This window comes from Halichoerus grypus, chromosome 10 (assembly GCF_964656455.1).
Source record: "Halichoerus grypus chromosome 10, mHalGry1.hap1.1, whole genome shotgun sequence".
NCBI lineage: Eukaryota > Metazoa > Chordata > Mammalia > Carnivora > Phocidae > Halichoerus > Halichoerus grypus.
The window spans coordinates 123249497-123271517 of NC_135721.1; the positions used below are offsets into that span (position 1 = coordinate 123249497).

Sequence of the window (22021 nt, forward strand, 5' to 3'; positions counted from 1 at the left end):
CAGTGAAAGCATTCTGTGAGAATCAATTTACTACCTGAAATTTACAGTAAAGAATATTTGTGCATTTTATTATTTGTAAAAATCTGTGCTACACACTTTGCATTAAGAAAAGTTTATGATAAACCTATGCACATATATACTTATACATTTTCTTAAAGAGCTCATTGTTAAACATTTATCGATAAATGACTGGCTGTAATCCAATACACACATAAAAATATATCTGTAGCATATGAGTGAATATATAGATATAGCTGTAAATATAGTTTTATGATAGTTCATGACAGAATTTGCCTCTGCTATGCATGAGACGGTCTGATATTTTCTGTTTAGTTATAAATTCAATTTTTAGAAATGCTGGTTATGACCCACTGAACTGATTTTACAACTCACGAATGGGTGGGGATCTGTAGTTTGAAAAACACACGAGATTTTAAGGCACTGGAGGACCATGCCCTGCCCTTCCCCACCAGGGGGTGATGGAAGACCATGAATACCAGGGTTCTGCCCCACCGGAACCTTCCATGGTACCACCTAATTGCTAGTTTTATTCCTTCTTTATTCAGCAACTACTTGTTGCAAGTATATGGTCTCTGACCTCAAGGAATTTAAAATCTAGTGAAGGTGATAATCATTCATTTATTCAGCCAAGCAACATTTATTAATTTGCTATGCACCAAGCATTAGGCTATATGTTAGGACTTCCAATGGGTTGAGTAGGTGAGTTTCCTTAATAACTGAAGATTTATCACCCTTTAAAAACACAATTTCCCTAGTTGGAGGCAGACTCACTAACTCTGTGGAATGGTTGCATGGAAATCATCTGAGGTTACCATTGTGCTTTGGCCAGGTTGGACATGCATATATATATGCTAAAGATTAAATAAAAGAAAATATAAGTTTGTGCTGCCTTCTCAGAAATAATTTTTCTTCTTTATAACCACATTACACTATAGTGCCAGATTTATAAGGAGATTACATTCTGCCAGAGTAGAAAACATAAAAATCTTGAGTGTTTGTTTCCATTGGAAAAAAGATCTTTATTTTGACAATGATCTTGGTCTGTTTTAAAGTATATTGGCCTGAATCACTTGATTAAATGGCAAAGAATAGGAGGTCCTCATGAACTAGGAGTATCGTTAAAGGTCCTTTTTAAAATACACTTTAGGAGCACCTGGGTGGTGCAGTTGGTTAATCAACCGACTCTTGGTTTCCGCTGGGATTGTGATCTCGGGGTCATGAGATTGAGCCCTGCACTGGGCTCCATGCTCAGTGTGGAGTCTGCTTGGGACTCTCTCCCTCACCCTCTGCCTCTCCTGGCACACACCCCCCCCCCCGCCCCCGATCTCTCTCTCTTTCTCTCTCAAGTAAAAATAAATCAATCTTTAAAAACACAAAAAATCTTTCAAAATAAAATACACTTTAAAAAAATAAAAAATAAAATACACTTTATAATTTACTTACTCGTTTGTTTATTTCTGTCTCCCCTACTTGAATGTCAACTCCAGAGGGCAGGGAACATTGCCTCTCTTGTTCACTGATGCATCCCAAGTGTCTAGAACCGTGGCTGGCATCTACTAAGCACTCTTTTGTTGTTGTCAGATAAATTAATGAATCATTATTAATATGCTGGTGTAAAGGAAGTTGTTTCAAATTGAAATGGCTTTTTTCTAATAAACTGAAGAGATGACAGAATAATAATTATGAAATTATTATTTTTTAATCTTAAGGCGTTTCCAAGATTGTAAATCACCAGGAAAGGGATTTTCTGGTCCATAAAATCAGAATGATGCTGCAGTAGAATGACAGTGGATTAGGTTGGGGCCACTGAGGAGAAGACCCCATAGGACCAAGAAAGGGTCAGGGAAGAGATCTTGGAGGAGATGATTTCTAAGTGGACGTCAGGAGTTGCCCAGAAGAACAGTGGGAAGCAGTCATTCCAGGAAGAGCAACCAGCGGGTGTCCTTCTGTTGGCTGGTGTATGTGAAATAATTCACTCTGGGTTGAGGGAGGGGGCAGGCAGCCCGGTAATTCTCCCAGTGGGCAGCCCGCTCTGTCCACAGCTCCTTGGCCCGCCAGCACCAATCCCTTCCTTCTGAGCTCTCCTCTGCAATGTCTCCCCCATTCTTAACCTCTGGCTACCTCTTTCTGGCCGGAGGGACGACTAGCCGCTGCCTGGGGTGAGGCAGCTGAGCAAAGCCAGTGTCTGCCGGAGGCCAGGCTGCCTGACTGCTAAGTGGGAGGGGGCTGTGTCCCTGGCCGTGCCCCCAACACACACAACCCCAAGCTGCTCAACATGTGGGCACAGAGTCAGAAGGGCTGGTGCAGTTGGAGCAGGGACCCAGTTTTGCTCATCTGCAGGCCGCAGGGAGAGCAGCAAGAGGGGCTGCCTTGGGCCCTACACCACCCTCGCCAACCCTACTCCCTTCTCCACCCCCACCCACAGTCTCCTGCCGACCCCCGACCCTCTGATCTCAGGCGGTCAGGCTGAGGTTTTGTTGTCTGAAAAAACATTGGTAAAACCAGAAAGAAAAGCCAGGCACTGAAGATGAAGGGAGGGCATTGGGATCAGAGGGAGTATAGGCAAAGTTCTAGTTCTTCACCTGGGCTAGTCAGATGTTTACTTTAAATAATAGGTTAAACTATATATTTATATTTTATAAATCTAGTACACTTGTTATATTTCACAATTTATGAGATGGTATACATTAAAAAAAAAAAAAAAAGGAACACCAAACTGGGAATAAAATACCTAGGTTCTAAGAAGAACCAGTTTTACTGAACCTTAATTAAGTGTCGGGCACTGTGCTAAGTGCTTTATTGTATTTGACTCTTTCTTCTCACACCAACTACACAGGTAAGTACCACTATTACTTCATTTTGCAAACACTGAGGCACAGAGAAGCTAAGAAACTCAGCCAAGGTCACACAGCTGGCAATCCATCGGACCTGGGATTCAGACCAGGGTCAGTATGCCTCTAGCCCAAGTCACTTACCTCTCTGGTTCTTCGTCTGAAAAATGAGAGCCCTGTAGTGCCAGCTTTGTTGCCCAGATAAATAAGTGAAACCTTACTGTGCTAGATGTCATGCATACAGTAGGCGCACAATAGATGGTCACCTCTGAAATAAAGATGCTCATTTTGGCTGCTCATGGTAACTTGTGAGACAGGCACAGCAAAGTGTCACTGTCCCCACTGAATAGATGAGAAGTCTGACTCCGTTCTCAGGCCACGGAGGAGCCGGGAGGCCCAGAGGCTCCCCCTGGCCCCTTCCCTCCCCCGCCCCCTTCTCCCCCTCCCTGCTGAACTCTTAAGGTCCAGCAGCAGCGGAGATGTGGCCTCCGGGCCCGACTCCTCGCCCTGCGCAGGAATGTGGGGCGCCTCGGTGGTGGTGGGCAGGCGGGGAGGGGGTGGGGGAGGGGGGAGATGGGACGGGGTAGGGGGCGCTGACACTGAGGCTTTTCCGCTCCAGCTGCGCCGGCCGGCGACACAGCAAATTCCACGACCACACCTGGCTGTGCAGCTGTTCAGGCTGGACCCTGAGGACGATTCCCCCGTCCTGGGGCCGCCAGCCCCCAGGGGACGGCCTTGACCCCTAGCGGCCTCACGCTGGGACTTCGGGCCAGGGCACAGGAGCTCCGGGCGCCCCCTGGGCATAAGCCTGCCTGGCCAGCCCCATCCTCCAGCTCCCCCCACCTTTTTTGGAGAGGACAAGTCCTCTCTGACACCCAGGCAGTGTGGGGCTTCCTGGCTCAGCCCCTGTGAACATCCTGCTTAGAATCTTTAGTGGGAGGGGGAGGACCGGGAGGGACTTTTAAGGGCACCCCTTTGGTTTCAGGGTTCTGGGGGTCCTTGGGAAATCAGCTCCTAAAAGGTTGGACTGGGATGAGCCTTTCCCTAAAGGGCTAAGCCTTGGCCTGCTCTCCCTGCTTCCCTCCCGGCCCCCACCCCCTACCGCACAATAGGGTGGCAGGACTGGACATAGGGCAAAGCACAAAGGCTGATCTCAGTTCCTCACCCGCCCTGCAGCTGGTGTGGCATCCAAGGCCTCCCACCAGCAAGAGAGGGCCTCTGCTTACCTCTGATCCCATCTCTCAGCCTCCCTCTTACACTCTCTTATCCCTGGAGTCTTCCCTACCTGCCTTTTGTTCACTTCACATGGACCAAATTCCCACCTGCCTTAGAGCCTTTGCCCAGGCTGTCCCCCACCTTGCACTGCTGTCCCCTGCCTTGTACTGCTGTCCCCCACCCTCTGTCCCAGCTTCACCCTCCACTCATTTTTCTGCTTCTGCTCAATCACCATATATTACTATCATTACCACTCGTGGAGGGTCTTGCAAATTCTTGGGCCATGACTCTTCTGCATGAAGTTTAGAATCAGCTTGCCAACTTCCTCCAGAAAACTTGGAATTTTGGTTAAGATTGTATTGAATCTAAAGATTAATCTGGTAAGAACTGACAACACACCCAAGTTCACTAATAATGATGTGATGTGAGTCACTGAAGATAGAGACACAAATCACACAGCTCCTTCCCTTAAAGAGCGTATGTGCTCATTGTCTTCCTTTTTATTTGATTTCATGAGAGAAGATCTCATTGGGCCCATGTTGCAGATGAGGAGACTGAGGCTCAGAGGAATTACGTGACTTGCTTCAGGTCCTAGGGTGAGGAAGTAGTGGAATCTGTCTGACTCACGAATCTACTCATTGAGTCAGTTTGGTCTATGGGTTTGGCTTATGTGTGTCTCTGTTTGTGTGTTTGCATGGAAGATGTGTTTCCACGCACCCAAAGTGGAAAAACATCTATATTTGAAGATGGATGTGCTGTGAGGTTGAGTAGGAGTGCAGACATGTCTGCTCTGTTGGATGGTGACTTCTGTTTGTATTGATGTGGGGTCTTTGGCTACGTGTGTAGAGTGTTGGGGGTTTGGGTGGGTGTATGGAGGGATATTCATCTGTACAGGGGAGAAAGTATGTGTTGTTGGGGAGACAAGAATGGTATTTCTGTTGGTGTGTGTTTTTTCTTATATAGGGTTTTCATTTTATATTTGTTGAAAAACTCTTTTATTTTTTTTTTAAAGATTTTATTTATTTGACAGAGAGAGACACAACGAGAGAGGGAACACAAGCAGGGGGAGTGGGAGAGGGAGAAGCAGGCTTCCCGTGGAGCAGGGAGCCCGATGCGGGGCTCGATCCCAGGACCCTGAGATCATGACCTGAGCTGAAGGCGGATGCTTCACCAACTGAGCCACCCAGGCGCCCCGAAAAAACTTTTTTAAACAAAGGTTTTTTTAAAATCATATATAACTCAATTTTTTTGTTAAGATATAACTTAATTTTAAGTGCTGAAATCTCAAGTATGCAACTAGATGAATTTTTACACACGTTCACGTTGTGTCTACCGCTTGGATCAAAATATAAGGCAGAGACAGTCCCTCAGTAGGAGCTCCCGTCCATACCCCACAGCATGGCCCCTTCTAACTTCTGTTACCTTAAATTAGTTTTACCTGTTCTTGAGCAGCTTGTCAATGGAATCACAGTGTTTCTGTTGGGGGAGGTTAACAGCTAACATTGAACAAAGTTTGCTTTGTGTGCTAACATATATCTCACTGAATTCCTCATAATAGCCAAATAAGGTAGCACCTCTTTATAGTTCCCATTTTACAGAGGAGGAGACTGAGGCTCAGAGAGCGCTCAGAGCCAGGTCATCTGTCTGACACCATAGCTCTGCTCCTTGCCCACTACTAGACCATCCTCCTGCCTTCTGGGTAACCTGCCCAAGAGACGACATCGCCATCTGGGTGCAGAGTGAGCAAAAGGCAGACCTGGGAGCCCAGAGGTGCTGCTGAGTGAGCCCTATTTCCTGAGGACTTTCTCGGCATCTGTCATGAGGCCTCTCCAATTCTCCTTGCTGGGCCGGGAACTACCACTGGCCACCCAACCACCCCGGTGCTGCGGAGTTACACGAAGCCACAGGGGTCGAGGCCCGGCTCCCAGACTTGTTTGCTGTGTGACTGGGGCCAGTTGCCTCCCTTTTTGAACCTCGAATCCTCAACTATTAAAAGGAGATTAAAATGCTCAGGCATGGTTAATTCAGGTGGTAACAGATGGAAGATACCACTGTATAGATGACTACTGCTGTTATTTTTTTAGAAGCCTTTTTATTGTAAAAGAAAATAAGTACAGAAAGTCACACAAAACAAATGGGCACCCCGTAAGGCAAACCACTTGTAACCACCAGTCAGATCAAGAAATAGGAGCCCCTTGGGGCGCCTGGGTGGCTCTGTCAGTGAAGCATGCGACTCTTGATTTTGGCTCAGGTCATGATCTCAGGTCATGATCTCAAGGTCGTGAGATTGGGCTCCACAGTGGGGGGGGATCCCTGTCGGGCGCCTGTGCGTCAGGGGGCTCTGCATCGGGAACTCCGTGTCAGACGTGGATAGTGCTTAAGATTCTCTGCCCCTCCCTGCCACTCTCCTTCTTTAAAAACAAAAACAAACAAACTGTATATATATATATATATATATATATATATCCCTCAAATGTCCCACCCTGATCACAGCCTGACTTTTACAGTATTTCTTTGAGTTTCTTTAGTTTTATTGCCCAAGTACACATCCCTAGACCGTATAGTTTAGTCTTGTCCGTATTAAAAAAAAAATGTGTATCTTTTAAGTCTCTACTGATTTCCCTCTTCATCCTTTGTATTTTCTTAGTTTATCTTTTGGAAGTATCTGGAGCATTTGACCTGAAGAGTTTTGAAGAGTCTGGACCATCACTCTTATTTTTCACGCGTGCTCCCCTCCCTCCAGCTCCCTCCCTCCCCTCCTTGGATTTGGAATGACACAGTTCTGGGTTCCAGTCCCAAGTCTGCCAGTTGCTATGTGACCTTAGACAAGTCACTTAACTTCTTGGAACCTCTTTCCTCAACTGGCAGATGAGAGGGTGACCCAGAAGCTCTCTAAAGCTTCCAGCTTTCTCAGTCTCTTCCCTCAAACATCAGGCCTTTGTCCTGCAGTTTCTACTCAAAAGCAACTTTACAGGGTAAGGATCAGAGAGACCTGGTTCTGGGATCCAGCTTCCACTGGGACCAGCCCTTGTGAACTTGGGCAAATTACTTAACCTCTCTGAGTTTTCACTTGCTCATCTATAGAATGGAGTATCTATAGCATGGGGATTCTGGTACCTAACCCATGAAAGTGGAGCAAGGCTTATATAAGCTCATGCCCTTAATGCATTTAGTGCCTGGCACCTGCTATGTGCTAAATAATCATTGGCTGTTGTCGCTATTGTTCTTAGCTATTGTTAAGGCTACCATATAGTGATTGCTTACTCTGTGCCAGGCACTGCGTCCAGTGTCTTAAGATGTACTAACTCATTTAATACTCCCAACAGTGCCATGAGGCAGCCCCATTTTATAGATGAGGAAATTGAGGCACAGAAAGGTTAAGGAACTTGCCCACAGCCACACGGATGGTCTGCCATGACCTAGGCTGTCTAGATCCAAAGCTGCTCGGCTAGCCACTGAGCGATACTGCCTCGAATGCTACTCCTCTCTAGAAGAATTTCCCCTTTGCTTGCCCAAGCCCAGAGAGAATTCCAGCAGGGGTGATGATGGAGCAATAGCTGAATCCAGTGTGATAAAATCCAGGAGTGAGAAGGTGTTCCTACCCTAAAGTGAGGTCCGGGCTCAGGGCACGAATCTGGGCCATCCCTGGTTACTTCCTGCCCCACCCCCCTCTCCTTCGGATCTGCTGGTGCCCTGCTCAAGTGAACCTGGGAACCTGCTCAAATGAAGCAGGTTTAGCCAATGAGGACAGTAGAAGAGCTCCCACCTGGTGGAGCGGCCGGGGGTGTTGCTGGGTGCTTGCCCAGGGCCATCGTCTGGGTTTCTGGGGATGTGTGAACCTGTGCGGTAGGAGATGGGGATTTTGTGTGTGGAGGCATCTGTCTGTCTGTCTGTCTGTCTCTGCACAGACGCAGCATGGCCAGCCTGCCTGGGTACCCATCCCGTCTGTGCCACCCACTGGATATGTGACCCCAGCAAATGACTCACCTTTTTGTGCCTTAGTTTCCTCGTGTATATAAAAATGGATAGGATGATAATAATACTACCAACCCGGTAGGCTTTTTCTGATGATTCAGTGAGCTCATCCAGGTAAGTGCTTAAAATAGTGCTGGGCACTGAGATAGGAGCAAATATGTCCAGCTTCTATGTTTTCAGAGGATTAAATGTGTAAAGGGTGAGTTCCTATATATGTCTGCGTGGGCCCCCGGAGGTGCACCGTAGAAGGGATCTAAGGGGCTGGGGAAGGAGCCGTCTCTGTGGTTTGTAGGAGGATGTGCTTGTGCGAGTGCGTGCACGCAGGTGCGTGTGGCATGTGCACACTGGAGGTGCGTGCATTCTGTAAACGTGTGAGGATATTCACTGCAGACCCCAGTGACCACCCCAACAAGCTCCCGGCCCCAGGACAAGTCCCTGAGGCTCCGTGTGCCTCAGTATCCCCATCTGTGCAGTGGGTGGGGTTACTACCTCAAAGGCAGCCGTGAAAACCATTCAATCATGGATGTGAAGCTCCACACATGTGCAAGCATCCGTGCCATGGGGGAAGCTCCGTTGAGCATGCGGACAGAGTGGGGCATAATCGTTGGCGCTCCGGGGTTTGGAAGTGCCCAGACTGTTTGCGTGTGCCTCCCCCGGGCTGCAGAGTTCCCTCTGAGTGCCGCGGGTCCCAGCCTGCCATAGGCATATAAGCCCTTAGGCCAGTCTCTTTCATGGGACATCTGAGGCCCAGAGAAGGATAGGGCCTTACCTCAGGACACCCAGCACTCTGGAGGCAGAGATGGGGCTAGACTGGAGCCAAGCTCCCTTGTCCTTCTGGCATGGTGGTAAAGGGCCTGTCCAGGTCAGGGTCAGCAGCCCAGCCCTCACTGCCTCTGCCTGCCCCCCTCCCCCAGCGTCCAGCAGGCGGCCACTCTCACAGGAAGGTGTGTGCTTTGGCAGCAGGCTCTGTCTGGGCCAGGAGGCTGAGGCTGGGTGGCTGCCTAGGGTGGGAATTCCATGTGTCTGGGGAGAACCCCAGCCCACAGCCCTTCACTGCCACCTGGCTCAGCGGCACCCCGAGGCCGAGGTCTGCCAGCGGATTCTCGGAGGTCACTGGAAGAGGAGGCTGAAGACTTACAAATGCTTCAACTTTGGGTTTTTTATATAACACCTTTCTTCTAAGTCTACCCCCTCCATTACAGAAGTATTGCTTGTTACTTGTGAAGAATACAAGTAATCAGAGAAGAGAAATTACACTCTTTCTTAACCTAGAAATACAGCAACTCAGGGACCAAAGGGGCTTTGACAACACACACACACACACACACACACACACACGTGTGTGCACGCACGCACACACACATGTAGACATCTGCATGCTCATGCATGCATCTGTACAAACCCACACACACACACACACACACACACACGCACACACACTGTGTGCCAGGCACAGTTCTAAGTGCTCCACAAGTGTTAATTTGTTTAATGCTCATAACAACACTATAAGGTAGGTACCATTATTACTCCTATTTTGCAGATGAGGCACAAAATGGTTGAGCAACTTGCTCAAGGACACCCAGTTAGTGAGTGAAATAATGGGGATTTGAACCCAGATCCATCACTTAATTAGGCTACCTGGTGCTATGTTTGAATAGCATGGTAGTGACTATCCTCCTAGGCTTTTCCCCTTTCCATCGATATTGGTTTGGTTACAAAAACAGCATCCTTTTTACATACTAACAGTGCTCGGGGGTCAGACTTGTATTTGAATCCTATCTCTATCGCAGACAAGCTGGCTTGACTTGGGGCTTGTCCCTTCATCTCTCAGACTCAGTTTCTTCATCTGCTAAATGGGGAGCTATCGTATCTGCTTCTCAGGGTTGGCTGAGCTTGTGTGTGTGTGAAGCACTCAGCCCAGGCCTGGCACATAGTAGGTGCTCATTAGATGGCGCCAAGCTAATTGAATACTCTGAGGCTGGACGGCTTTGCAGGGAAAACAGAGAACACTCTCTGGAATCAAGGTAGCCTCCATGCTGGGGTCTGGAAGGCAGAGAAAAGCCTCGGCATCTGGGGTGTCCGAGGTGGGGGGTGGCATTTCCTCCCGGAGTCCCTGCCATTGCCACATCCCTACCCCAACTAGCAGCTCAGCCCCAGCCCGGCAAGCCCCAGCCCTGCAATCCCCAGGTGGAAGCAGGAACCTCAGAGGCGCCAGAGGGTGGGAGGGAAAAGCCCACAGATGCGCAGGCGGAGCCTCCTGTCCAAGTCTGGCCCGGCTGGAAAGGGAGGGGGCTGTGGGGCCCGGACGTCAGATGCCATCAGCTCCCAGGGGACCATTAAAGTCGCTGCGCTGCCAGGCGGGCCAGGGTGTCTGCAGCGGTCCCTGCATCCTCGGCGCCTCCTGCCGCCTGCCTGGGCTGCCCGGCCTGGGTACGAGCCCCTGGGAAGCTGTTGTCTGGCCTCCTGCACTCCCGTCTCTGGCTCTCTTCTCTTTCACTCTGTTTCTCCGTCTTCTCTGTTCTTCCTTCCCCTGTCTTTCTCTCTCTCTCCCTCTGCTTCTGTCTCTCCCATGTTCTTTCTTTTTCCCCTTCACTTTCTCCCATTCTCTCCTTATCTTTCCACCTTTCAATTTCCTTCATCCCTGTTCTCTGTACCTTTTTTTTCAGATGCCTTTTTCGTCTCTCTCATTTTCTTCCTCTATGCTTCTCTTTTTCTCTTCCTCTTTCATCCTCTGCCATCTGGCTCTTCCTGTGTCTCACTCTCAACCCCAAAAACGCAGCAACTCAGGGATGAGAGGGCCCTGCACTATGCCCCGGGGAAGGTTGGCCCTACTCCTCTGAGGGAATCGATGGAACCCACTTGGAGCAGGATTGGTGAAGAGGGTGTCCAGGCTGGACAGGACTGGTGTCTGTCTCCTGGGCTGGTGGGATGGAGCCCTGGCTTGGAGGTGGTAGCACCATGTGCATCATATGGCCTGATCAGGATTAGTTACTGTCCGGGCATTTCCTTCCATTGCCCAATACACTGAATCCACTGGGGCGGGAAGGACAGGGTGTTGGGCTGACCTAGGACTAGACTACCAGGACTAGAGCTGAGTCAGGAGATCTTTGCGAAGTTCCCAGGGGTTAGCATCCTTGGGGTGGCAATGCTGGAGAACACTCAGGGTTTGGTGCCCTCATGCCCACTCCCTCCAGGCAGCCGGCTCTGACTGCACAAGGTGACGTGTGACCCTGCCAGCCAGCTATGTCCCTGCTGCCCAGCACCATGGGCCTGGCAGGCCTGCTCTTCTGGGCAGGCCAGACAGTGAATGCCTGGATGCCCAATGCCACCCTGGCACTGGCCCGGACCAAGGGCACAGCTGTGTGGCCCCTGAGTGGCCTGGGGGTGCCCCGGCACCAGCGGAAGCGCCACATCTCTGCTGGGGACATGAGTGCCTTACTGGATTTTCACAACCACATCCGCGCCAGTGTGCACCCACCTGCGGCCAACATGGAGTATATGGTGAGTTCCCATGCCCTCCCCTGTGCCCTTTCCAGCGAATGCCAGTCAATTCAGTGTGTTCTGGAAGGGCCGGACCATTCGCCAGCCTGACCCCACTAGCCAGTAGCTGGGTGTCTGGGCCCTGCGGAAAGGCAGGAATTAGTCTACCCATTTTATAGATGAGAAAACAAAGGCAGTTGCACAGGTCCTCCTGGGAAGCAGGGTCAGCAGACTGCCAGGTATGGACCATCCCATGTATGCCTAGCCATAACCTACACTCGGCCCTGAGAGTATTCCTCTTCCTTCAAGGTGGGGCTTGTCATCTCCATTTTCCAATAAAGAAATTGAGATGCAGAGGTTTAATTTGCCAAAGGTCATCCAGCTGGGATTCTAACCCAGGTCTGCCTGCTGCTAAAGGTTGTGGTTTTAACAGATACAATACCCACCCCCCTACAAGGACTTGGGCTCCCTGCTGGGCACCTGCAGGGGGTGGGTGGCTGGAGCTTTCCATGCTATTGTCTCTTTGCTTTAGGCGTCTGATGGACACACAGACTATATTCAGCAAGCCCCTGGAGGCAGAGTGTGGGGACTGGCACCTGGGGTTCTCAAGCTGAGGAAAAGTGGCAGACCAGCTGTAGGAGCTGAGATGTGTTCCCTTAAAGAGGCAGGGCCAATGGCTGTCACCGCAATGCCCCAGAAGCCAGACCCTGGGAGTGGTGGAGGGGAACCTTTCTCTTTATCGCAGTCCCTCCCCCCAGGACCTTTGTTCCCAAACCAGCCCGGAGAGATCGGCTTCTAGCCCACCCACAGATTTCTTTAGGGAAAGAGATTGTCAGTCTACCCCCTCCAAGACAAATATGTGCTACTCAACAGCCTGGAAATTCCTGTGCTTTTCCCATGTGTCCATTCACTTACGTACTGACTGCCGCTCAGTGCCAGGTACCACGTTAAGCCTCGTGGGCACTGCTGAGAACAGGGTGGACGTGTTTGGACCCCTCTCTTGGTATCCCTGTATCATCTTCAGTAGCTGGCTTCTGCCCACAGGACAGGTATCTGACTAAGCATCCTTTGCTCAAGGAATCCTTTCTCTCCCGCCGCCTCCCAAAAAGTTCCAGTCCCGTTTCACATTCTTACACCCACCAGGATTGTAATGATTGTTTAATGTCTCATCTCCTTGCTAGACTGTAAGTCCTGGGTGGCTAGAAATACTGTTCAAGATTTGCTGAATGAACAAATAAAATAAATGAATGACTAATATCTCAGAGAATCCCAGGAAGACAGAGTGGAAGGAAACTGGTATTTTTTTTAAAGTGATGCTTTTTCAAGTTATAAAAATTGGGATATTCACACATTGGAAAATTATGAAGCTATTAGCAGGGATGAGGAGGATATTCTCTATGTGCCGATGTGGAATAACCACTAAGATAACCTGTTTGGTTAAGTGAAAACAGCAAGGGGTCTGATAGAATGTCTGGCCGGCTGCCATTTGTAAAAAAAAAAAAAAAGTAGATATATATAATATTTTATATACTTATGTATACTTAATTATATACAATTATATATAGTTATACAATTATATATGTGTGTATGTGTATATATGTATGTGTATATATATTTGTATGTGTATATGTACATATATATATACTTATTTCGTACAGGTATAGAATATTTCTGGAAGAAGATGCCAGAAATCACAGTGATGGTTGCCTCTGGGGGCAGGGTGGCTGGGGGAACAAGGATAGGATTGAGACGATAGACTTTCCACTTTTCCTCCTTTGGGCATCTCATGTATTACATTTGCACCTGTTTTCACTATTCAAAAAAAAAACAAAAACATTTTGAATTCAAATATTTAATGTTAAAAGAAATTTGTTTTAAGAATACAATAAATACATTAAAAAGCCAGTCCCCTCCACATCACCCTGGGCTCAGCCACTTCTAAGGACTGCTAACTCCTGGACCAACAGCCTGGGACCTGTTCAGAGCAGAGAACCCCCAGCCTGAAGTCCAGTGTGGGGGGAAAGGGTGCCGGAAGAGGAGTCAGTAGGTGTGGGTCTTGGCTCTGGTGTGGACTTTGAAGTCCTAGGCCTTCTCTGACTCCCAGTGTTCTAAACTGTTGACTGGATTTGGTGCAGGGTTCCAAGGAGATGGCAGACGAACTGCGCGTCTCTGGACACGGCTGGGATGATGGTGGTTGTCCCCCTGGGGAATCTCATGGCCTTTCTTTTTTTTTTATTTTTATTTTTTAAAGATTTTATTTATTTATTTGACAGAGAGAGACACAGTGAGAGAGGGAACACAAGCAGGGGGAGTGGGAGAGGGAGAAGCAGGCTTCCCACGGAGCAGGGAGCCTGATGCGGGGCTCGATCCCAGGACCCTGGGATCATGACCTGAGCTGAAGACAGATGCTTAACGACTGAGCCACCCAGGTGCTCCTCTCATGGCCTTTCTCTCCCTAGGTCTGGGATGAGCGGCTGGCCAGGTCTGCCGAGGCCTGGGCCACCCAGTGCATCTGGGCCCATGGGCCCTCACAGCTAATGAGATACGTGGGCCAGAACCTCTCCATCCGTTCTGGCCGGTGAGTTACCTTCTGCCCTTCCTTCTCTCAGTCATTCAACAAGGTCACCGAGCAAGGTGGTAGCAGAGCAGCTTCTCCACTCCCCAGCCGGCGTCTTCCATCTTCTCTGCCTCCCCAGGTACCACTCGGTGGTGGACCTTGTGAAGTCTTGGTCTGAGGAGAAGCGCCATTACTCGTTTCCAGCCCCCAGGGACTGTCAGCCGCGCTGCCCCTGGCGCTGCAGCGGCCCAGTCTGCTCCCACTACACCCAGGTACCCCTCTGTTGGGACGAACGGCCAAGGGAGAACAAATCCTGGTAGCTTAGAAGACAAAGAATGTGGCAGAACAGAAATTAAAGAGCAGAGGCCCTATGGACTTCCTTTCACACAATAAGCATATTCCTGGAAAGTTGTGTGTAGATTGAGTTGAGTTGACTGGATCTTGTTTTGAGTATCTTAGGTGGGCTGACCAGATTGTTTAACCACCAAAATGGAGATGTGTGGTCTGACAAGTTCAAGAATGCTTTTGAATTCAATAGGTCCAAACATTTTCGAGTATTTTCTGTCTTTTCAGGATCCCACTATTTTTATTATCATCATCATCATCATCATCATTTTAAGTAGACTCCATGCCCAGCATGGAGCCCAGATTGGGGCCTGAGCTCATGACCCTGAGATCAAGACCTGAGCTGAGATCAAGAGCTGGACGCTTAACCCACTGAGCCACACAGGCACCGCTAGGATCCCACTATCTTAAAAAAAATGCTAAAATAAAATGACAAAAATTGTAGTATATTTTGAGTGTTAATATTGAATATGTTACGACTTGTTGCACACAAAAATATAGCACGATATAATGTTGCAGGAAATGGGACCGAAACTTCCCACTGTAGGACAAATATTTTCTTTCAGTCTGTCCATCTCTCTGTGACTCATGTGCAGTTAAGGTCAAAAATCTACATTGGAGACCCTCTGGGAAATGTGAGGCCTAAACCAAACGTCCTTTCTGATAGCCCAGGAGATATTATTACCTTCATTTTACCAAAGAAGAAACTGAGGCACGACATGGTTAATTGACTTGGCCAAAGTCACACACCAGTGATATTGAGATTCTGATCCAAGGCTGTTTAACTCCAAAGTTTGTGTTTTAACCTCCAACACAATAATGATTTTTAAACGGTGGCTGCTAGGGAAAAAAGAAAGAAAGAAAATTAATAGAACAGTATAGAAAATATTACCATATATCACATATGAAAAGATTAATTGTTGGTTCACAAAACTTTTGTCCCAACTCTTTGTGCGTGTTGTGCACTGAGTAACAATTTAAAATTCATTCCTTACTATTGGTTGTAGTAAAAAACAAAAAAGCTTGAGAAACATTATAGCACAGTGTGTCTCCAGGAACATTGCCTCCCCCAGGAAGACCTTACCCACCCTGAATCACATCCAGGAGCCTCCCAGCCTCAAGGAACCTGGGACCCCTGAGTCCATCTCAAAGCCTCCCCTGTCACTGTCCTTCCTCAGATGGTGTGGGCATCCTCCAATCGGCTGGGCTGTGCAATCCACACCTGTGGCAGCATCAACGTCTGGGGCAACACCTGGCATCATGCAGTGTACCTGGTCTGCAACTACGCCATTAAGTAAGTGCAGCATGGAGACATGGGGCCGTGGGGTGGGGTGGGGGTGAGGGGTGGACCCTGAGTGGAATGGGCAGAATTCCAGGAAAAGGAAGATGCCCAGAACACTCTGCCTTCTCCCATTCTAGGTAACCTTAATACCGTACAATCTGGTAGTTTTAGAGTCAATCAATAATTCTTTTTCTTTACCCAAATTGCAAAAGTGATTGGGAGGTAGACAGAGGACCAAGTCAGGTGGATAGGCAGCCTCACTGATGAAGTCAATAGTAGAGAATGTGGTTTAGATGTGCCAGACGAGCAGGCTTGCAAATATCTCACCCTCGAATTAGACCTGCATACCCACTGACTGGCAACCCCTAACAGTCACAGTCCTCTTCCGTCAAGTGCAGCTAGCCCCTTTAAGTTTGTCACAGGAAGTAGAGCAACCAAGAACACCTGTTCCCTGCAGCCAGGCAGATCCCAAAGGAAAGAAGAGGATAGAACAAGCATGCTCAGCTCCTCCCTCCAGGCTCTCCAATCAGCTTCATGGGAGAGAGGTCATGAGTGGCCTTTATATGCAAGTCTCTTGGAAACACAGGGAAAGAAGGATGGAAGTTCCCATCCAACGTACAGTATACAAACTTGCCAACATTACAGATTCTCACATAAAAACAAGAACAAATTCTAAGTAAAAATGACGTTTAGAATTTCAAAATTACATGCTGATGACCACCTTTTACTCTCAAGTAGCCCTTGACCATTTACAAAATATTTTCACCTCAGTATCTCATTGAAGAGATGAAAGAGAAAGAAGGAAGGAAAAAGGGAGGGGTACTGGGAAAATGTTTTCCTTTTTTAAGAAGAAGAAATTGAGGATCAGAGAGGTTAAGTAATATACAAAAGCCACAAGCCAGGAGGAAGCAGAGCTGTTTGAAACACAAGTCTTGATTCAAGTCTATGTTCTGTCTGCCATACTATTCTGATGTTCTGGAAGTCACTGGTAGCCTGAACACAAATTCTCAAGCTATTTATTTGTTAATGGTGACATCTATTAACAAAGCATCAGCCCAGCTTTATCAGACACAAAAGTACAAAGCAAACTTTGTTACAAATAGCTTAAGGGACTATTCCAATTTGCTGATACATTGAATTTTTGCAGCATTGAGTATTAACACTATAGTTGTTAAGATTTTTATGCTCTAGAGTCAAGACTGTCAGGGTTCAAATTTGTGATTTAACTTAACTTCTACATGCCTGTTTCGTCATCTGCAAAATGAGAATAAAATAGTACCTACTCATTGAGTTATTGAGAGAAGTAAGTGATCTGACCCAGGTAACACCCCCGGGCTCATGAAGTCAGAACACATGTTGGCACTTACTGCTATGACCAGATCTGGGTGTGATGTCCAGCTCTACCATGTGCATGTGAGGACTTTGGATAAGGCATTTCACCTCTATGGACCTCCATCTCCTCTTTTAAAATAGGGCTGATCCTACCTGTCTCACAGAGGATCGCTGTACATAGTTGCCCATAGTACATTCTCAAAAAATGGTGGCCATGGTTATAACTAGGTTATAGACTCTTTGAGGGTGGGAAATAGACCTGATTCATTTCTATATCCTTTTACTACAATGATTTCAACCTCCTCCCCCTTTTTTAAGCAAAACTTTTTTCCAAGTGGTTAAATTAAACAGAAAAAGAATGACTTTTATTTCATCACCCCAGGTGTCTCCACTTCTCACATTCCCTGCCTCCAAACTTCCGGGAGCACCTTCTGAAAACTATGCACTGACAGCATCTGGCACAAATCCTGATGCCCAATAGATGCTCCTGAAGTGTTTGTTGAATGAATAAGTGAATGAACCCCATATAAAACCAGAAATGCATACTTTTCTAAGCACTTTGGCTGACTTTATTTACGGTCATTCAACAATCACTTTTGGAGAAAGAAGATTCCATTTCTGCCCACAAAGAGTGTTCATATGAAGTGTGAGAAAAGGCGGCACTGGACTTGCAAAGATAACACTACAGGTCAGCGGTGAGATTACCAGGCAGCCAGGAGCAAGGGCTGGGGGATGATTTAAGGCCATGAGAAGAGGGGGGAGAAAAAGGAAAATCTGTGAGCTGGGCTGGAGAAGAGAGATGTGGGAAGGTGGCATATGTGAACAGGATCCACAGCTGATGGAGCAGTCTGGAATGCCTGACCAAAAGCTACAGGTGTGTTTCTGTAAGCAGGGAGGGAGGAGGATCGAGCAGGGAGCAAACTAGGGCCCATGGCCAAAGCCTCGCCCTCTGCTTGTTTGTGTAAATAAAGTTTTATCAAAACACAGCCATGCCATTCATTTACGTATTATCCAGGGCTGCTTTCGTGCAATAGAGATATCCGGTCCAAAAAACCTAAACATATTTGCTATCTGGACCTTTACCTAAAAAAATCTGCCAATCCCTGCACAGGCAAGAGGAATCCAGTAAAAGTTTTTGAGTAGGAGAATGTGATGGAGGTGGTTTGTTTGTTTTTAACAGCTTTCTTGAGATATAATTCACACCCCATACAACTCGCCCATTTGACGTGTACAATTCAATGGGTTTTGGTATATTATATTATTAATTTGTTTTAATTGTGGTAAAATATGATTTTTTTAAATTTAATTAATTTATTTGTCAGAGAGAGAGAGCACAGGCAGGGGGAGCGGCCGGCAGAGGGAGAGGCAGACTCCTTTCTGAGCAAGGAGCCTGACGTGGGACTCAATCCCAGGACCCTGGGATCATGACCCTTAACCAACTGAGCCACCCAGGTGCCCCCATTTTAATCATTTTGAAGCGTACATCTCAGTGGAATTCCTTACATTCACAATGTTGTGCGGCCATTGCCACTATCTACTTCCAGAACTATTCCATCACCCCAAACAGAAAGTCTGTAACCACTAAGCAGTCACTCCCTACCCCACTTCCCCCAAAAGGCCGTGGTCTGTTGAGAGGACTAACTCAGGAGCAGGCAGGATGGGTTTGGGATCTGGTCATCACAAAAATGGGCAGTGGCGGCCATGGACGAGGCTTCGTGGTCACGTGCCCCCATGATGAAATCATGCTCGGCATCTGATTATTCTAGTTCCTATCCGCACAGCACTTTTGTAAGTTCTAAAGTGTTTGCACATCATTTTTGTGGATACCGTTTCATTTCTTTATTTTATTCAGAAGAAATGAGGTGGTTTATTCTGTCACCAGCTGGCCGGTCACAGAATCCAGGACCAGAACTCAGAGCTGCGTGGGTCCGGGATGGGAGGCCGGGTGGAGGGAATAAGAAAATCAACACTTAATGAAGAGTCATGTCTTTGCCAGGCACGGTGCTAGGTGGGGGCACACATGGCCCCATTATTTGATCTTCGCTGCCTCCCTGTGAGAGAGGGGAGTCTTCTCTTGGTTTTACAGATGAAGAAACCAAGGCTGGAAGGTGTGGCTTGCCCAAGGTCTCATAGCCAGTCAGTGGCGGTGCTGAGATTAGGGAAACCTGTATGAAGGTTGCCAACATTAACTCTCCTCTGTCCCTGTCTCCTCAGTACCTTTTCTCTTCCAGGGGCAACTGGATCGGCGAGGCACCATACAAGATGGGGAGGCCATGTTCTGCCTGCCCCCCAAGTTACCAAGGCACCTGTACTAGCAACATGTGTTTCTCTGGACTCAAATCCAATAGGCTCCTGTGGTTCTAACTTTTCCCTGGGCCCTGGAGGTGTCTCTTGCCCTCCCCCAAAGGCTCCCTCCCCAGAGACCAGGTGAAAGAATAATTGTTTTTTTGTAAAGGACATTATTGGGCTCACTCTACCGATCTGAATTTTCCCTTCTGATTCCTCCATTCCTGAAATGTCCAGCATGTACCCGAAGAAAACAACCTCCCGGCCTTCTTTCTTTCTTCTTCCAGCTTTCTTCTCTCTGGCTTCCGGGAAAGAGGCCTGCATCTTTCATTGACTCAGTGCTCAGAGAGCTGGGGCTGGACGGAGCTGACCTTCGGTCCCAAACCCACATGTCTTTGTCCATCCAGTGAAGGCTATTTATTAAACAATCTTTAGCCAGAAACCCACTTTCATTCATCCAGTAACAGCCAAACTTCAAGGACTTGTGGTTTGCTCCCTGAGTTGGGAACATTTCAGGTCTGAGCTTCTACAAAAACAATTGAAATTGACTTGTGGATCCAGGCCCCCCTTTTACAGATGGGTATACTGAGGCCACGCAAAGGGGTGTGACCTACTGATAGCCGCACAGCTTGTCCCCAACAGCACCCAGGTCAGAGCTTAGGCCCTGACAAGCCCTGCAGGCTGCTGGACCCCTCTCTGAGCATCAGGACTGGGAGTGCAAAAACAAAGCAGGCCCGAGGGAACTGTCTTCTGGGCCTTTTTCTCTTTTCTATCACTCCACCTGACTGTCTGTCTGTCTCTTTATCTCTCCCCCACATCCCCTGTAGAATCTCATTCTCATTCCCATAAACCATTTCCTCTCTCCCCACCCCACCCCACCCCACCCCACCCCACCCCACCCAGATATCATGACACACAAAAGTCCTTTTGTTTCCAGAGATAGTAAAATCTCCCCCTCAGACCTTGCCCTCCAGCGGGGGCCCACTTCCTGCCTGGCCAAAGACCTGAATGGAAAACGGGCCCCTACATCCTGCTGGATGGAGTGAGTTTTCTTCCCTCTTGGTCATTCCCACTGAGGCCACGGTCCTTGCATGTCAACAACCACCCCCCCTACCTGACCCCCAATAAAGTCCTTTTAGATCTGATGCAGTGGCTCTTTCTGGTCCCTCCCCCTCTCAGCTCCCAGAGCGGGTCAAAAAAGGCAGGAAGGAAATTGAGTAGTGGGAGATGGAGTGAGGGCAAAACCAGCTCCAGAGAAAGGCCAGGAGAGGGGACTAACAGCCCCTACTTCGTGCCAGGCACGGCAACTAGCTCAGTGCACGCGTGCACGGGTGTGTATTACTATTCCCTTTTACCAGTGAGATAAATGAGGCTTAGTGTGACCGCCCATTTCCAAATGCTAGAAATGAGTGAAGAGAAACATGGATGCTGTTGTGAGTTTATTATTTACAGATTATAGCCTTCCTCTTTTTTTTTTTTGGAGGGAGTATTTTCATTTCTAAAACAATGGTGATAATAAAGGTTAGATTTTTAATTATTAATGTCCTTATATTGGGGGAAAAAAGGCTTGCTAGCCCTATGCCAATTGCTTGAAATATTCTGGAAATTTAAGTGGCGTGTGACCCCTTGAATTAAATGGTATGCATAAGGTTGAATAGCTAGTAGGGAGGAGGCATAGGATTTGAATTTAGCTTCATCTGACCTCAAAGCCTGTGGGATCTTGACTTCCCCACATTGCCTTCCTGTGCCTTGAGTACCAGAATGACAATGACAACCACTGGCATTTATGAACTGCTTAGCACACTCTTAAACTCATTGAATTATCACAGCCATCTTGTGTGATAGGTGCAGTTCCTATTCACCCTTTACAGACATAACAACTGAGCCTAAAGAAGCTGGATTCAAATATGTTCTATGTGACTCAGAAGCCCAATGTCTTGACCCATTTTCTTGCTGCCTCTCAACTAAGAAGAGAGAAACTCAGAGATTGGACAAAGGTAGGGACAATTAAGCAAAAAGTGCCAATGTAAGGGGTGGGAATTCCAGATGACCTCCCAGGTTCCCCACTTTTGAAATTGCCCTTGAGAAGAGCCCATGTCAACAGAGCAACGAGCAGGCTGGGCTTGCTCAGCTAGTCAAGGTCTGGATGCTGCAGACCTGAGGGTGAGGACTCAGGGTGAGGGGGCTTGCTCATAGCATCCTGGTTTGTTAAGATGCTGTTCTCGCTGAAGGGGAACTTTTACTGCAAGAAATCTGTAACAACATTCAAGCCTCTGTAGTATTTTATACTTTTTGAAGATCTTCATAGCCCAATCTCATTTGATTGCTTGTTTGTTCATACGTTCATTCACCAACTGAGAGGGTTAAGAGCATAGACTCTGGAGTTAGATTGCCTAGGCACAAGTTTAACTTAGTGGCTAAGTGTGCCTGGGTAGGTTACAGCGAGCTCTCAGTGCCTGTCTCATCTGTAAGTGGGGACACGAATAGTGCCTCATGAGGGCATTCAAAATATTAAATAAATGAATACATGGAAAGCACTTAGAGCAGTGTCTGGCATATAGTAAATACTATAAAAGTTGTCAGCTCTGAGCACAGTGGTCACTAATATATAGATCAGGGTGGACAAACTATGGCTCAAAAGCCAAATCTGGCCCACTGCCTGTTTTTATAAATAAAGTTTTATTAGAACTCCGCCAT

The 22021-nt window shown here is 47.7% G+C and overlaps 1 protein-coding gene across 1 annotated transcript; it reads left to right on the top strand.

The window, feature by feature from the left end:
• The first annotated feature begins 11285 nt into the window (after positions 1-11285).
• R3HDML (R3H domain containing like) lies at positions 11286-20130 on the top strand. The gene is made up of 5 exons (XM_036096025.2): positions 11286-11543; positions 13982-14100; positions 14219-14351; positions 15603-15718; positions 19270-20130. Exons 1-5 carry the CDS (start codon positions 11286-11288, stop codon positions 19400-19402), a joined length of 759 nt encoding a protein of 252 aa, XP_035951918.1. The 3' UTR covers positions 19403-20130.
• Positions 20131-22021: the final 1891 nt, after the last annotated feature.

Coding starts and splice junctions, on each gene's coding strand:
- R3HDML (XM_036096025.2), top strand. CDS start 11,286: ATGTCCCTGCTGCCCAGCACCATGGGCCTGGCAGGCCTGCTCTTCTGG. Junction 11,544..13,981: donor CGGCCAACATGGAGTATATG/GTGAGTTCCCAT, acceptor TTCTCTCCCTAG/GTCTGGGATGAGCGGCTGGC. Junction 14,352..15,602: donor TCTGCTCCCACTACACCCAG/GTACCCCTCTGT, acceptor GTCCTTCCTCAG/ATGGTGTGGGCATCCTCCAA.